Source organism: Amia ocellicauda, chromosome 5 (genome assembly GCF_036373705.1).
Source record: "Amia ocellicauda isolate fAmiCal2 chromosome 5, fAmiCal2.hap1, whole genome shotgun sequence".
NCBI classification, from domain to species: Eukaryota; Metazoa; Chordata; class Actinopteri; order Amiiformes; family Amiidae; genus Amia; species Amia ocellicauda.
Genome location: NC_089854.1, coordinates 1,550,464 through 1,566,117, shown reverse-complemented (window position 1 = coordinate 1,566,117; position 15,654 = coordinate 1,550,464). Strand labels below are relative to the sequence as shown.

At 46.0% G+C, this 15,654-nt stretch overlaps 1 protein-coding gene across 1 annotated transcript; it reads left to right on the top strand.

Annotated features, from left to right (window-relative positions):
- The first annotated feature begins 11,742 nt into the window (after positions 1–11,742).
- lamtor5 (late endosomal/lysosomal adaptor, MAPK and MTOR activator 5) lies at positions 11,743–14,108 on the top strand. Its single transcript, XM_066703136.1, has 4 exons — positions 11,743–11,888; positions 12,051–12,112; positions 12,519–12,636; positions 13,566–14,108. Exons 1-4 carry the CDS (start codon positions 11,854–11,856, stop codon positions 13,624–13,626), a joined length of 276 nt encoding a protein of 91 aa, XP_066559233.1. The 5' UTR covers positions 11,743–11,853; the 3' UTR covers positions 13,627–14,108.
- Positions 14,109–15,654: the final 1,546 nt, after the last annotated feature.

The following is a 15,654-nucleotide window of genomic DNA, read 5'->3' as shown; positions in this document are numbered from 1 at the left end:
CACAAATGGGATTTTGGAATTATGTGATGACATTTACAGTATACCTCCTGTTGCCTGTCCTAACTACCCCAGTACTCAGACACCCAGCATTTCAGCTCTTCACCGCATACACAACTGACCCACATACTTTGTCCGAGCAAATGAGTTTCACAGAGCGATGTGTAGTGCAGCATGGGAGAGCTCAGCTATTGTATACGCAACACTTCATTCAAAAGTTTTTTTTATTAAATCTTTTTTTCCATTTTTTAAACTTAATTTAGAAAATCGCTTCACGTCTGCCAGTCCAGTCAGACACTTTCTCGCCGCGTCCGGTTGTGTCACGGAGGGGAGAAGTGCGTCAATGGGCGGCATGATTTAAGAGCTGTGTTCAGGTGGGGGGAGAGTGTTAGTCAGCAATGGCTGTACGGTTGCCCAGAAGATGATGTATAATACCGATTGCCTGGTCACATCATTATTCCTCACTTTTTTGGCTGCATCAGCAAAAGGGAGAGTTTGGCTCCTCGTCGGCCTCACACGGCAAATCACTCAGCATTTAAAACACAGGTCTTCTTTGGTTCAGTTGCACAACGGGTCCATGTGACAGAAACAGACTGAAAGTGACAAGCTCTGTCTACCCACTTTTACTGATCACTGCAGCATGAACAAACATGCATTATTATAATTATTTATTTATTTTAAATGCAACTATGATGGCAATTGTTTTGTCACCCAGGCATTTCTTCACTGGTTAAGGGGGTGGAAACATTGGGGGTAAAGCTAACATTACAACATATAGCGTGGTCACTCTCTGTAATACTGTCCAGCTTCTCAGGACGTCTGACTGTGAATCCACTGGACACTTCAGATCAAACCTGCAGAAGAGTAGGGAGATGCGGAACCAGCGATGCTTGTGCTTGTGAACTGACTAAAATATGTTTCCCGACAGGTCCTTTTTATTTTCTGCCCACTCTCTGCCTGTACAGGGAATGATATCCAAAGGGAAATTTTGTGATATATTTGCAGTCAACACCGTCCACGATCTCCATCACTCCTTGGTGCAGTGGCCACTTCTTAATCATAAATCTGCTCCTCTGGATAAAATATTAACAGATAAATTTTGCCTGGACCCCTGGCTAATCTACCAGAAATTAATGGTTTCTATTTCATTTCCTTCACATTCAACACCACTTGTCTCTTTTTTAACTACTGTATTTTTCCTGCCCCCTGACAGATCTGGCTGCGGGTCACGATGACTGGTTTTAATATCCATTTTTAGACTTCCAGACTGGTGCCTTATAAAGAGGATTTAGTAGTTCATGGTGTGACTGTATAAACCATTCTCTCCTCCTCTCCCCTCACAAACAGAGGGAGGGCAGGCTATTTTTATATCCCAAGAACCATTAGCAGTAGTAATAGATTTGTTTGTTTATTTATTTCTTAGCAGGCACACTTATCAACATCCTGATGTAATGCATGAATGTAATCTTTCAATATAAATTCAACAATTTTTTACAATTTCAACTTCCAATCTCTGAAATTGTCTCTTTGATGATCATCATTTGATGTACCAAAGAAAGTCTTTGGGGGCTCCGAGGCAGTGAGGGGGCTCTGGGTACATTCCCTGCCAATTGATTAATTAATTAATTAAATGGTCACTCACTGTTCATACGTATAACTCGTCAGTTGGCAAAGATGTGAGACCAGATCGAGATTCTGCCACCGAAGCTCTCCCAACAAAAGCTCACTGCCACACACTTCAGCACTGATGTGATTGACACAGCAGCTAATGCCGATTATCATCTCCCACCTAGGAAATGATCAGCTCCCAGACAGAGCCTTGAGATTACTGTGTCTGCATTGTTCCTGTGAAAGGGCGGCCAAGCGACGTCTGACGATAAAGTTCCCAGGATCTAATGCACCTCCTCAGGTTGATAAGCCAGCTTAGCTCTGGCAACAATCACTGTTATATTTCCTCTGCTATGGGTGAACAGCGTCAGGAGCTCGAAAACCCGAGTCTGATCTTAATATCTTCATCGCCGTGGGGGGGGTGGATAACTGTGTTATCTCAGGCCAAGCAGGGCACCGGGACACCGCAAAAGTAGAGCATGAGGGCCCGATGCTGAAGCACCAGTTGGCCCATCAGAGGATAAACAACTGTAATCCTTTGTTCTTTACGCTTTCACTCAAATGAATAGAGTAGATGCAGTGGTACAGTACAGAGCATCCTCTCTGATCTCCTCATCTCTGTGCTGCTGCTGCCATCGTGGAGGAATGGCCTGGGATGGGATCTGGGCTGCTGGCGTTGTAACTCACCCAGGCTTGACCAGGCCTTGGAGTCCATATATGGACCAAATGCATGTGTTAGAAAAGAGCTTATGAAATGGGGTGCAATTCAATAATAACAAACAATTGTAAGTTTATGTTATACAGGGCCGTTCATGTAAAGAAAATCCCAAAGCGCTTCACCAGTAAGAGGACTCTAATAGTGAATGCACTCCTACAGCTCTGTGCAGAAGGCCAGGCGTCCGAAATCCTTGTATTGGTATTCAGGGAAGGCAAATGAGAAAAGGCTGACAGAGACAGTCGAGTAGAGGAGGATCCGGCTCTGACTGCAGCTTATTAAAGCTATACATCAACAGCAGGGGGAAGGAAACACACTTGGTAAGGGCCCTCATAAATAATAATCCCGCGACAGACAATTGCAAGCCAGGAAAGTGTTGCAGCAGACTTGTCTTCCAGGTCGTTTGACTCTGGATACTTGGCTCCCGCTGTCTTGATAGGTGACATTTTACTTGTATTTTCCATTACCTTTTTTCTAAGCAGGTTGCAGGGCCGTGCAATATTGTGCAAGCCTGGGTCAGACCACCAGACTCCACGGAGAGCAGTTTCTTTGATTGGTGGATCCTGATGTTCATCATTGTAATTGGCAAGACAATCTATTCCTACCACTTGCCCAAAGCTAGCCATTAGACCATCTTCAGGAGGATGAAAACACATTCTTGTGTTCCTTCACAATGACGCCACAGAGCAGACAGTGGAGTTCCCTGGGGGCCCTGCACTTGTGACCCTAAACTAGTCCTACAGCGGGGGGGGTGTGTCAGTGTGTCCTGCGGCCAAACAAAAGCAACAGCATTATCACTGGCAGTCAGAAAGCATCTGTCACACACAGCGTCCGCAGATGGCCGATAAGGGCGCTCATCCTTTTGAGAGAGTCACATGCACTGTATCAGATAGACCCCGCACCACCCCACCGCCCGAGCCTAAAAAAAGACGTGTTCTTTTCAAAGCGTTGTACAGAGAATACAGCGAGAGATGCCACGCTGAGTACTCATGTCTGGGCTGGTATCTCTGGACTGGGAACTCAGATCCTTCATAGTCAGGCAACACAAAATATGTTGCATGTGTTTATTTTAAAATATAGTGATATAACAGTGATATGATACCCAGGATTAGACATTAAAGATATATAGGTACATACACCAATCTGTGTGTGTGTGTGGGGGGGGGGGTGGGGGGTGTCAGGCCCAGGGTAGGTGAGGCAGAGCTGGAGCAAGTGTGGGTCCGGGGTTGTGAGGCGGTCAATGGTTTTGCAGTCCGCAGGTTTCCCTGTTCCTGATAAATAAGAGCAGAGGTCAGGTCTGTGCACCAGGCTTGTTTACAGTACAATGACTCCCCCTGCCTCCTATTACCCTGCTGCTGACAGGCAGCGAGCAGCTCAGCCGGTCCTCCTCACCCTCCTCAGGTGAGGCTGATTAACGGCACCACACTGGTGCTGAACTGCACTGAACTGTCCAGTGTCCTGCAACGCTCTGTCCCAGAGGGGCAGGGCCACATGGCTGTGACAGAGGAGTGTGGGAATCTACCCAGGTGTGACACCACAGGGGGCATTCGGAGGGGATAGCGGAGTGTCTTATGCAACAAAAGTGCAATCTTTGTTTGTATTATAATGTATGACATGCCAAATTGTCATTTCAAGATATCTCTAAATACAATTTAAGATATCGTAAATTGAATTGCAGATCTCCATTTCAAGATATCTTGAATTGACTTCCTGTTCATTGGGGTTAAGTTGAGATATATCATTTAAAGCTCCTGTGTCATCCTCACTCACCCATTCCCCTGTTCGCCACCAGAGGTCGTCATCTCCCAAGTTTTAAACCATTCTCTCCATTCCATATGCATCAATCACTCCAGTTACATTCCACAGACAGAGGCGTTGCAAGGGGGTAGGCATCCTAGGCAAATGCCTGGGACCCCCCCTCTCACGGGAGAAAACTCCGCCCCCCCCCCCACCGGCTGCTTCACCATCAGGATTTATTTTGCCTGGGGCCCCCACATACCCTAGAATCACCTCTGTCCACCTCTCTCCAACACTATTGGCTCCGCACATCACATTCCTGTCCTCTGCTTCACCCAGGTCTTTATTTAAACCCCTGCATCTCCACAAATCAATGCTCAGTATTGTTCTTCCTTGCGTAGTCAATTCTAAGTATTCCAGATATCTTTTCATGCTCCTTGTTCTTGACTCTTGCCTGTTTCCTCGACCACCGCCTCTCGGATTCTCCATAAGGACTTGTTTGCTCAATCGCCTGAATCACCGCCTGCGCTTTGACTACTCTCTTCGGATCCTGTTTGCCTGCCCTAGACCCTCGTCTGTTTCGACACTTCTCCTTCTCTCTGCACCTGGGTTCTCCAGTAAGGTGCACCGGTCACCCGTGACAGAAAACTGAGCCTTAACATGGACCCAGCAGAGAGCTCCCGCCTGGATTTGGCTATGGCTGCTCAAGAGGCTCGATTGACCGAGCATGACGCCAGGCTATAACAGATTGCGGACACTTTGAATCTCCTGTTGCTGAGTCTGGCACCGAGTACCTCTACTACAGCCTCACCTGTAGACACGGCAGTCTCACCCTCGGTATCTGCTGTTCCAGCGCCCACGTCAGCAACCACGACCACCCCACGAGAGATCCCCTCGCAGTCCCAGAGCGATATGACGGTGACCCGGAAAGCTGTGAGGGCTTTCTGTTACAGTGTTCGCTGTATTTCGCCAACCAAACCGCTGATTTCCCAGATGACGAGGCGCGGATTGCGTTTATGATCACTCTGTTGACTGGGAAGGCTCTGCGATGGGCATCAGCCGTGTGGTCGCAGAGGGGAGCCATCACACGGTCTATGAGGGTGTTCCAGTTTGTTGGCACACCGAAACTATCTCCCTTCTCGTCATTGATTCCCCTGGCACGGACATTGTTCTCGGATCACCATGGCTGGACTTCCACAACCCCGTCATTTCCTGGAGAACTGGGGACATAGTGTCCTGGGATCCTCACTGCATCAACTGATGTCTCTCTCTCTCTCCTGCCATGCCACCCACATTGAGACTCCAAAGTCATCTACACCATTGGTAATTCCTACTGAATATGCGGACCTGGCAGCTGTCCACCTCCCCGGCTGCTGTGAGTTTCTTCTTTGTCTCGAAGAAGGATGGGGGCCTCCGACCTTGCATTGATTGCCGGGGTCTCAATGACATCACGGTCAAGTATACATATCCTCTGCCCTTGGTCCCTGTGGCTTTGGAACAGGTTCGGGGGCTCGCTACTTTACAAAGCTGGATCTCCGCAGCGCTTATAATCTTATCCGGATACGTAAAGGAGACGAGTGGAAAACAGGCTTCATCACCCAGTCTGGACATTATGAGTACCTGGTAATGCCCTTCGGTTTGGCCAATGCTCCATCAGTGTTCCAGGCCTTCATCAATGAGGTTTTGAGGGATTTCTTGCAGCGCTTCGTCATAGTGTACATTGATGACATTTTAATCTTCTGTCCCACTCTGACAGATCACATATCACATGTACGCCAGGTCTTAACCTGTCTGAAGCAGAACGGACTATTTGTAAAGGGAGAGAAATGTGAATTTCATAAACAAAGCATTAAGTTTCTGGGTTATATCATCGATTCGCAGGGGGTCCACATGGATCAAGACAAGGTTAGTGCCGTGACAAAGTGGGAACAGCCCCACATAGTTAAGGGACTCCAACGTTTCCTTGGTTTTGCAAACTTTTATTGGCGATTCATTCGCAATTTCAGCACCGTTGCTTCGCCCCTCACTTCCCTCCTGAAAAGGGCAAAGGGCTCATTGACTTGGACCCCGTCGGCAACCCACGCTTTCCAATAATTGAAAGTCTTGTTTTCTACAGCTCCCATCTTGCAGCACCTGGATCCAATGATTCCATTTGTAGTGGAAGTAGATGCCTCTGAATACGGAGTAGGGGCTATCCTATCCCAAAGGCACGGTAAGCCAGCTAAACTTTACCCGTGTGCTTTCTTTTCCTGAAAATTATCAGGCGCGGAGAGAAACTACGATATAGGTAATCGCGAACTCTTGGCCATGGAACTGGCCCTGGAGGAGTGGAGACACTGGCTAGAAGGGGAACATCATCCGTTCTTGGTGCTGACGGATCATTGTAACCTGGAGTATCTACGTTCAGCCAAACGACTCAACCACAGACAAGCCAGGTGGGCTTTGTTTTTTACCCGGTTTGATTTCACTCTCTCCTACAGACCAGGGTCCAAGAATGTGAAATTAGATGCACTGTCCAGGCAGTTCGACTCCATGACTACATTCTCAGTGACTGCACCCATCCTGCCTCAGTCCTACATCATGGCACCTATTCAGTGGGACATCATGGCACAAATTGCCCAAGCCTTTGAGTCGGATCCCGCTCCATCTCAATGTCCAGCCTCTCGAACCTTCGTTCCGGCCTCCCTGTCCTCGCGCCTCTTGCATTGGATACATGCTTCGCCGGCAGCCGGACATCCAGGTATTCAGCGTATGCTAGCACTCACCAAAAAGACATTCTGGTGGCCCACGATGCACAGGGATGTATCAAGGTTTGTCAACGCCTGTGTATTCTGTGCTCAATCCAAGGCTTCACGACAGCTTCCTGTGGGTCTCTTGGAGCCTCTCCCCATAACCCAGCGGCCCTGGTCACACATAGCGATCGACTTCTTGACAGATCTCCCCAACTCTCAGGGTTATACATCCATCTTGGTGGCCGTTGATCGTTTTTTCCAAGGCGTGTAAATTAGTGCCCTTGAAGGGGCTCCCGACTGCTTTGGCTACAGCTGACATACTCTTTCACCATGTCTTTCGCGTGTATGGTCTGCCCGAAGACATTGTCTCGGACCGGGGTCCTCAATTCACCTCTCGGGTATGGATGGCATTTTGTAAAGCAATCAATATATCAGTCAGTCTCTCCTCAGGTTATCACCCACAGTCAAATGGACAGACGGAGCACCTCAATCAAGAAATAGGCCGGTTCCTGCGCTCCTACTGTCAAGACAACCAGCAGGACTGGAGCCGGTTTCTGCCCTGGGCGGAATATGCCCAGAACTCTTTAATCAGCTCCTCCACAGGGATGTCACCCTTCCAATGTGTCCTGGGGTATCAACCACCATTGTTTCCGTGGACGGAGGAATCATCAGATGTCCCAGCGGCAGATGACTGGCTTCACCGCAGTGCGGACGTGTGGCAAAGGGCGCACACCCACCTACAAAGAGCGATTTGACGCCAGCGGACTCATGCCAATCGTCACAGGCGCCCGGCCCCACAGTATCGGCTGGGGCAAGAGGTTTGGCTATCTACTAGAGATATTCGCCTTCTACTTTGCAGAATTAATGCCATGGCTTACAGGTTGCAATTGCCCTCTCACTACAGGATCTCACCCACTTTCCACGTCTCGTTATTGAAACTGGTGTGCTCGGACCCAGCGCAGCCATCCTTCCTGCCGGATATGTCCCGCGAGCCGCCGCCGCCGCCGCCGCCGCCGCCGCCCTTGGATCTTGACGGTCCGGAGGAACAGTCCTGGGTTCCGGCACATGATGTCTTGGACCCGTCCCTGATCTCGGACTTCCATCGTGGTCATCCCCACGACCTGTGCCCCGACCTCACGGTAGACCTCCCCGACGCAGGCCACGTCTGTCAGGAGCCGTCCGTGAGGAAGGGGGTACTGTGTCATCCTCACTCACCCATTCCCCCATTTGCCACCAGAGGTCGTCATCTCCAGAGTTTTAAACCATCCTCTCCATTCCATTTGCATCGATCATTCCAGTTACATTCCACAGAACCATGTGCACATGCTAGCTTCTATCTCCAACACTATTGGCCCCGCACCTCACATCCCTGTCCTCTGCTTCACCCAGGTCTCTATTTAAACCCCTGCATCTCCACAAATCAATGCTCAGTTTTGTTCTTCCTTGCGTAGTCAATTCTAAGTATTCCAGATATCTTGTCATGCGCCTTGTTCTTGACTCTTGCCTGTTTCCTCGACCACCGCCTCTCGGATTCTCCATAAGGACTTGTTTGCTCAATCGCCTGAAGCACCGCCTGCCCTTTGACTACTCTCTTGCCTGTCTCTTCGGATCCTGTTTGCCTGCCCTAGACCCTCGTCTGTTTCGACACTTCTCCTTCTCTCTGCGCCTGGGTTCTCCAGTCCGGTGCACCGGTCACCTGTGACAGCTCCAATCTGAGATATCTTGAAAGCTTTAAACCAAATATCTTGAATTCTATTTGAGATATCTCAAATTGACCAGGAAGTCCATTCAAAACATACATCATTTTCACAGGAAGTCAATTAAAGATGTCTCAAATTGAATTTGAGTTATCTTGAAGTTGAGTTGTTTTTGAGATTGAGATATTTCTAAATGACAATTTGGCTTGCAAGACATATGGTCTGTGTGTATGCGTTGGTATGTATTGTATACTTGTATCATATTTTGCTTTGTTTTTACCATAGTACACTGTATTTAACCATGATTTTAGCATGCTTTCACCATGATTTTTCTATGATTTGAAAATGTTTACCTTGATTTAACTTAACCAAGGCAGGACTCGTATCGTTACATTTTCTTTGTATTTTCTGTTTCTACAGAGTTTATAAACAAAGCTTTGTTAAAATAAATAAATAAATAACCTTTGCAAACAGAGAGAAAAGAAGCCATTACAATCTCTGGATATCAGCTTTGAAAATGTAGGATTAATATCTGCAGCCAGTGATTCAAAACTTTCCCCAGGATTTTAGAGAGGAATTAAACAGCCCTTTGGGAAATCAGCTGGAATGAGCTGTCCATAGTGCAAATAAAGCATCCTGCAATCGGCACTTATTCCTGGTATGACCCACACTGTTGACAGCTTCTTGCACTTCTTGCTCATGTTGCATATACACTGCCTTTGAATTACAAATTAAATTATTAACCCCCTCCTCCACCCAATTTCCTTATCCTGCCTTTTTATTATTAAAATTGGATTGATCATGAATATTATTGTCCAGGACGACTTTCAAATTATAAGCGCAATACAAAGTGCCTTCCCCTCCAATCTTTATAATTACAGCATCAAATACAGATGACTCAGCTTCTCTGTTATCTTCACATGTAATCTCATTCACGGGTGGCATTTGAGAAGCAATGCAAAATACATAATTGGTGTTTCAGGAATAGAATTAATCCCCCAGAACACTGACACACACAAACATGCATACACATACACATACACATGTACAGACACACACACATGCATACACACACACAGACACACAGACAGTGTAGTTCAAATAGGAAGCAATTGAAAGAGTTTTGTTATCTCTTAGAGAAACACAAATGTCACCACAATGTAAAATGAGATGGAGAGAGAGACTTTAGATTATAAATAGCAATCAGAGTGCAGTATTGTCTGCACTGCAATGCAGTATGACAGTTCAGACTTGGATGCTAAAGAACAAAATCATGATTATAACAAGGAAAATCTAACATTTAAAAACTTGACAAGGCTAACTTTTCATTTGGGATAGAAATGCAGGCAGAGTGGTCTGAAGGTTACATTTAGGTTGTTTTGAGAGCTTTATTTCAGCCTTGTAACTACATTTTGCATTACAATTAAGTAAAGTGATAAAGTAGGGTTACATTGTGGTTCGTGCTGGGGTCTGGGGCCACCCCAAAGTGATAGATTTCAGATTGTGTCTTACTGAGCACAGTAAAAATAAACCAGTTTTATCTGTCTACCCTTCTCTCTCTCTCTCTCTCTCTCTCTCTCTCACTCTCTCTCTCTCTCTCTCTCTATATATATATATATATATATATATATATATATATATATATATATATATATATATATATATATATAAATTAAACACTGCTTGTGGCCGACCTTACTAAAATAAGCCATGCCTTATCATCAGAGTAAATTGGCGAGGAAGCCCCATGACACCCGAGGGCAGCAGGGGGCTGCAGATTCACTCAGCCCGTGTCTCTGCCTGACCTTTCTGTCATGTGTCTGTCTGTTGTTAAATGTTAAACACTGTGGACGTCAATCGCTCAGCTCCCTGCTCATCTGAGCCCAGCTCTGAGTGATCGCCATCCTCTTTACCCTGCCTCCTGTTACGAAACCCTTTTTTTTATTCTATTTTATTTTATTTTTTATTTTATTTTGGTTCAATTAGGTGTTGGACCTTCCGAGGAAGCCTTAATAAGCTCCACCATTAGTAATCACTGATCGAACTTCAAAAAGCAGAAGCCTCAATCAGACTGAACTTGCTGCATGAACACCCTGCCTGTTTTCTATCTCTTGGGTGCAGGGCAGCAGCACGGTACACGTGACAGCACTCTGCAGTTACAGTGTTTAACTTCATATAATATTCTTGAAGTTTAGGAATATATATTTTCATGGAGTGGGATTATAGTTGCCTCCCATTATTTAATGCATTAAATGTTAGTTAATCTGTATGGAACTGTCAATTATTTACTATAGACTATATGGCACTACAAATTATACAGTCACAGCCACTGAAACTAACATGCTCATTCACTGGGCTTTTATGGACAGGCAGCCTTGCCAGATGAAATACTAGCCCTGTCCTGTGCTGACCACACTGTATGTGCCTGTGAGGCAATTGGTGTGGTGTGCCTCAGACCTCCATCCTCTCTGATCAATGGTCATGACAGTGGGATTGCTCTGCTTTCAATCCACAATCCATACCTCTCCAGCAGGGGGGTTATCAATGACTCCCCCTGGGCTGATTAAACCTAGATCACTCCAGCATGACTAATTCAGGCCTATATATCAGATCTCTGTGAGCAAGGAGACTGTCCAGGAAATAAAGATGCGATCAAAGGCACATGCGTTAACTCAATACATAAGATATTAACCATCAACATCAAAATTACACCACTACTGCTGCTACACACAATAACAACAACAATAATAATAACTGTGACAACCATATATGTATCACTTTTTATCAACCATATTCTGACACTAAAAACCGACATAAAATGAATACCCCAACAGCAAGCACCATGGAACTCCAGTGAACTTCATGTTAAGTAATAATACATTTTAAAATTGCAGATATTTATAAAGTACAACTTAAAAGAGCACCGCCTTTTCTATATTCAAGACAACGTCTATCTGGAGAATTTAAAATATAATGTTATTTTTATTTTTTTTATAATGTTATTTTATATTTTTATAATGTTATTATATATAGTTATTTCATTGGTCTTTATTTTGACAAATGCAGACGACCATTTTCAACATTCATATACAGTCATAATTATTCACCTTATGTTATAACTGTATAAACAAATATGATTTTCATACATGCATACATACACACATAAACACATGAAAATACCAAGGTTCTGTTATACCAAAACGCGTCTGCCGTCTTCTCTAGTTTGTCCCTCGCAGGCCCCGGTATGACGTAACGGACATGAGCACAGCTGTCAGCTGACTAGCAGCTGACCAGGAAGCAGCTCGGACGGGCAGCGCGGCGCTCCACCTCTGCGGTTTGTTTATCGTTTGCTTTTCTTTCCTGCAGTATGGAGGCAGCGCTGGAGCAGCACCTGGATGATACGTGAGTCTTTAACATGATTAAATGAGTAAAACACGCAGCACGAAGGTGAATTTCTGCACTGAAGTACACAGGATCTTTCTCGCAGGAATGGAGGCTAGCTGGCGCTGTGCGTGTTGACATATTTCTTTCTGTATGCATAACCCGTCTCCGTCTTCCCTTCAGGATGAAGAACACGGCCATCGTTGGCGTCCTGTGCACCGACCAGCAGGGCCACAGCCTGGGCTGTAAGTACAACCGCCCGCCCGCCGGCCTCACTCCGGTTCCGAATCCAATTTGAAAACACGAAACACGTGACGTCCCGTACACAATCGCGCTCTTCAGTCTTGCTCTTATGAGCTTCTCGAGTGTTTTTACCCAATTCCCCACCCAAGATCACTGTTATTTCGAAGTGATATTTAAACACTTAGTGCGGGTTTTTAATCCAGTGTCAAATCCCCAGATTGTAACAATGAGTAACAAAGGAGAAGCACCGAGTGCCAGGGACAGACTGAGCCTGGCAGGAGGGTGGGGCATGAGGAGAAACACCTTCTCCCTCTCCTGCCCTTTCTGTCTCTCTCCCTTTCTCACTCCTTTTTTCCGCCTCGCACCTCTCACTTTCCCCCCACTCTCTCTCTCTCTCTCTCTCGCCAGGCCGAGGCTCTCTGTCGGACGAGCACGGGGGGGTGGTGTCCGTCCTGGCCAACCAGGCCTCCAAGCTGACCACTGACTGCACCGACAGCCCCACAGTGTGCCTGGAGTCCGACAGCGGGTGAGAGTGGGGCTGCCAGCGCTATGCAGCTCTTCCACAGTCTGTGCTTCTGTTTGGCCGCGTTGGCGATGATCCGCTCTGCACTGCCGCTCTGAGTGCCACTGAGGCTCGGCTCCTCAGACATGGTGCCACCGATAACGTCACGCCTTAGAAATGTCACCTCGAGCAATCTGAGCACAAACTGCTGATAACGACAACTTACACAGTGAGAGACACCCGTCACGTGACGTATTGACTTATTATAGGTCACATGCGTCCGCATTGGACATACAGATACATTTACAGTGAAAAGAAACCATATATTTCCATTACATATAACCATGAACCCCCTTCTCGCCACAGAAAATGATCTGGTCTGTGAGTGACCTGTATTAGCCGATCTGTCTTGTTTTCATGCTGGTTAAATGTAACAAAAGTTTTTACCTCAAACAAAAGGACATCATGTTACAGTGTCCTGAAATGCCATTGGTAACTGAAGACGCTTTCAATCCTGATAATGCTGTGCAGAGGATGACAGTCATACACTTTTATATACGCTTTTATAGGCATGTGTGTTTGGAAATGCTGCCCTGTGATTGGCTGGTTTCTCGTGTGATGTATAATTGTTTGCAACTACTTGCAACAAAAACCCGAACAAAAAGACTAAAACCAAATAGCATCCAGTTCCTACAAACCTCCATTTGTGCATGTTTAAATCCGGTTTGTTGTTTTAAGTATTGTAAATTGTGAATGTGATCGAGAGGCTCATGCTGATGTAGTCGCCTCCTCTTTGCTGCCCCCTGTGGGACTCAAACAGATTCATCTCACTGCACTGGAAACCGTGCCACACAAGCATGCAGCATCCATGTAGGAAGATCAAAGGTTGACGTCGCGGGTATATTTAAATAACTGAAGGCATGCTGCAGATCTGAGCTCTGTTCTCTCTACAGGAACATCTTGATCAGGAAACACGGAAGCATCACTCTGGCCGTGCACAAGATGGCTTCCTGACTCCTGTCACAGAGAAAGAACACGCTCTGGGACATTTTAGTTTATTTCCCGTGGGGCAGGGCCTGGACACTCACCCGACGACACCTCAGCAGCAATCAGGGCTGAACACGCGTCCGGCCACCCTGCAGTCACGTGTGTGTGTGCGTGTGCGTGTGTGTCTGCGTGTGTGTGTGTGTGTGTGTGTTCCCCAGCAGCCATGTTGGGATGTTTGTGCCGGACTTTGCTTGCCCGCAGCTGGATCTTGAAATAGGAAACTGTGTTTGACTTCCTGACGCTGTCCCTCCTCCGGGTCTGTGCGGCTGTTGTCGTGGTGTCGTGACGGCCCTCTGTCCTCTGTTTGGATGAAATTAAACACTGCGTTCCTCGTTCAGATGTACTTTAACCCTGTTAGCTAATGATTGTCCCGTGTAAAACTGGAGTAAACCATGTTTCAGAAACAAATATTTAATAAAATGAAAAATGTCCTACGTGAAAGCTTTCAAGGTTATTGTTGCTGTGACTTAATTTGAACGAGGGTGTGAAGAGGCTGGAGTTCACTATCCTGGGGATCCTCTCCCTGGAGCACGCTATGCTTTTACACTTTTCTATTAAACTCTACATTGTATTGTTCTCAAATTGAAATAAACAATACAAAAATAACACGGAGACCCTTTCTGGGGGCGGATTCTTCCCTTCTGTGTAAATGTACAGACTCTTTATGTGGGTTAACTCTGATATAAATCCATTAGTTGACGACCTGTTCACTGTTTTGCACAACCCGTGTCTGCCCAGCAGGGGGTGCTGAGGTCGTATAGCAGCAGCGCACTGTGCACTTCAGAAAGCCGGTTTTGTTCAGCAGGGGTTGCCAACTATCGTGATAGTCCTGGAGTCTCTGGCAATTACAGATTCAACTCCCGTAACACATCTAGGGAAAAACAAGGAGCATATTTACTCTCTTTTGAGCTTCTTGGCAGCTCCATACCCCAGTCTTTTTAAATGCTTTTTGTCCACACACTGGATGAGGTGCAAATAAAAGTTGCTTTAGCAGAGAAAACATCTTGTACCTCTGTATCTTCTGCTACAACTAGTGTGTGTATGTTGGGGCGGGGGGGATCTAGCTGGCTATGGCCTGGGGTTTGAACAGATGTTTGGCCTTGAAATGGGGCAGAAAATGTAGAACAAGGTTGTGTAGCGCATAGTCAAACAGATCGGGACCAAGGACTCTGAATATTTAGGTGTCAGGCTGATTCATTGCCAGATCGGTCTCTGAAAGAAATGTATTGATCAGCAGCTATTTTGAACTAATCCATATCAGTCGATTGGGTTGAAACAGTGCCTGTGCGAGCCTGCCTTTCATTGTGGGGCTTGAGAAGTGTGTAACGGACAGAGACGCTCAGTTCCCAAAACAATGACTGTGCCTTGCCTTGCCATGTTCAGGAGATCAGGTAAACATGGGTGAATTGATAACAACCCGTCCTGTTGTTTAAGTCATCCACAAGGTCACATAAGGTTGAGTTTTACTAACTGGGCATGACTAAGTAATCATAATTACTAATTATGTATGCTGTTGATTATAAAGTAATCAATATAACCTGTTGCATATTAACCAGCATTTGATGGATATTATTTGACCTACCAATTTTCTTGTCCTCTCTTGAAGTGTCTATCAATGACCGCACCTGTTTCTCCAGATTATTTTATTACCGAATAAACATTTGATTGATTCATCGTTGTCCTGTGGATTCCTTACAGTATTGAGTTGAATGTCACAGAAAAAAATGTATTAAAATCTCCAAGCTAAGTCTGTGTCAAAGCCGTAACTGGAAACTTTCAGAACAATTATCCCAACGGCATTCCTACCAAAGCCCTTTATTGCTGGTTGTTTAAGGACAGTGAATCTATATCCATTCACAATTGCGTCTGTACATCTGCGATATTGTGTTTGGCTGTTTGCTTTGGTTTTCTTTTTCTTTTCTGTGGCGGCGGCTACAGTTGTTACCGAATGAACTCGTCCGATGTGGCGGCCGTTCAAACCCCCAGACAGCGGTA

Coding starts and splice junctions, on each gene's coding strand:
- lamtor5 (XM_066703136.1), top strand. CDS start 11,854: ATGGAGGCAGCGCTGGAGCAGCACCTGGATGATAC. Junction 11,889..12,050: donor GAGCAGCACCTGGATGATAC/GTGAGTCTTTAA, acceptor TCTTCCCTTCAG/GATGAAGAACACGGCCATCG. Junction 12,113..12,518: donor GCAGGGCCACAGCCTGGGCT/GTAAGTACAACC, acceptor CTCTCTCGCCAG/GCCGAGGCTCTCTGTCGGAC.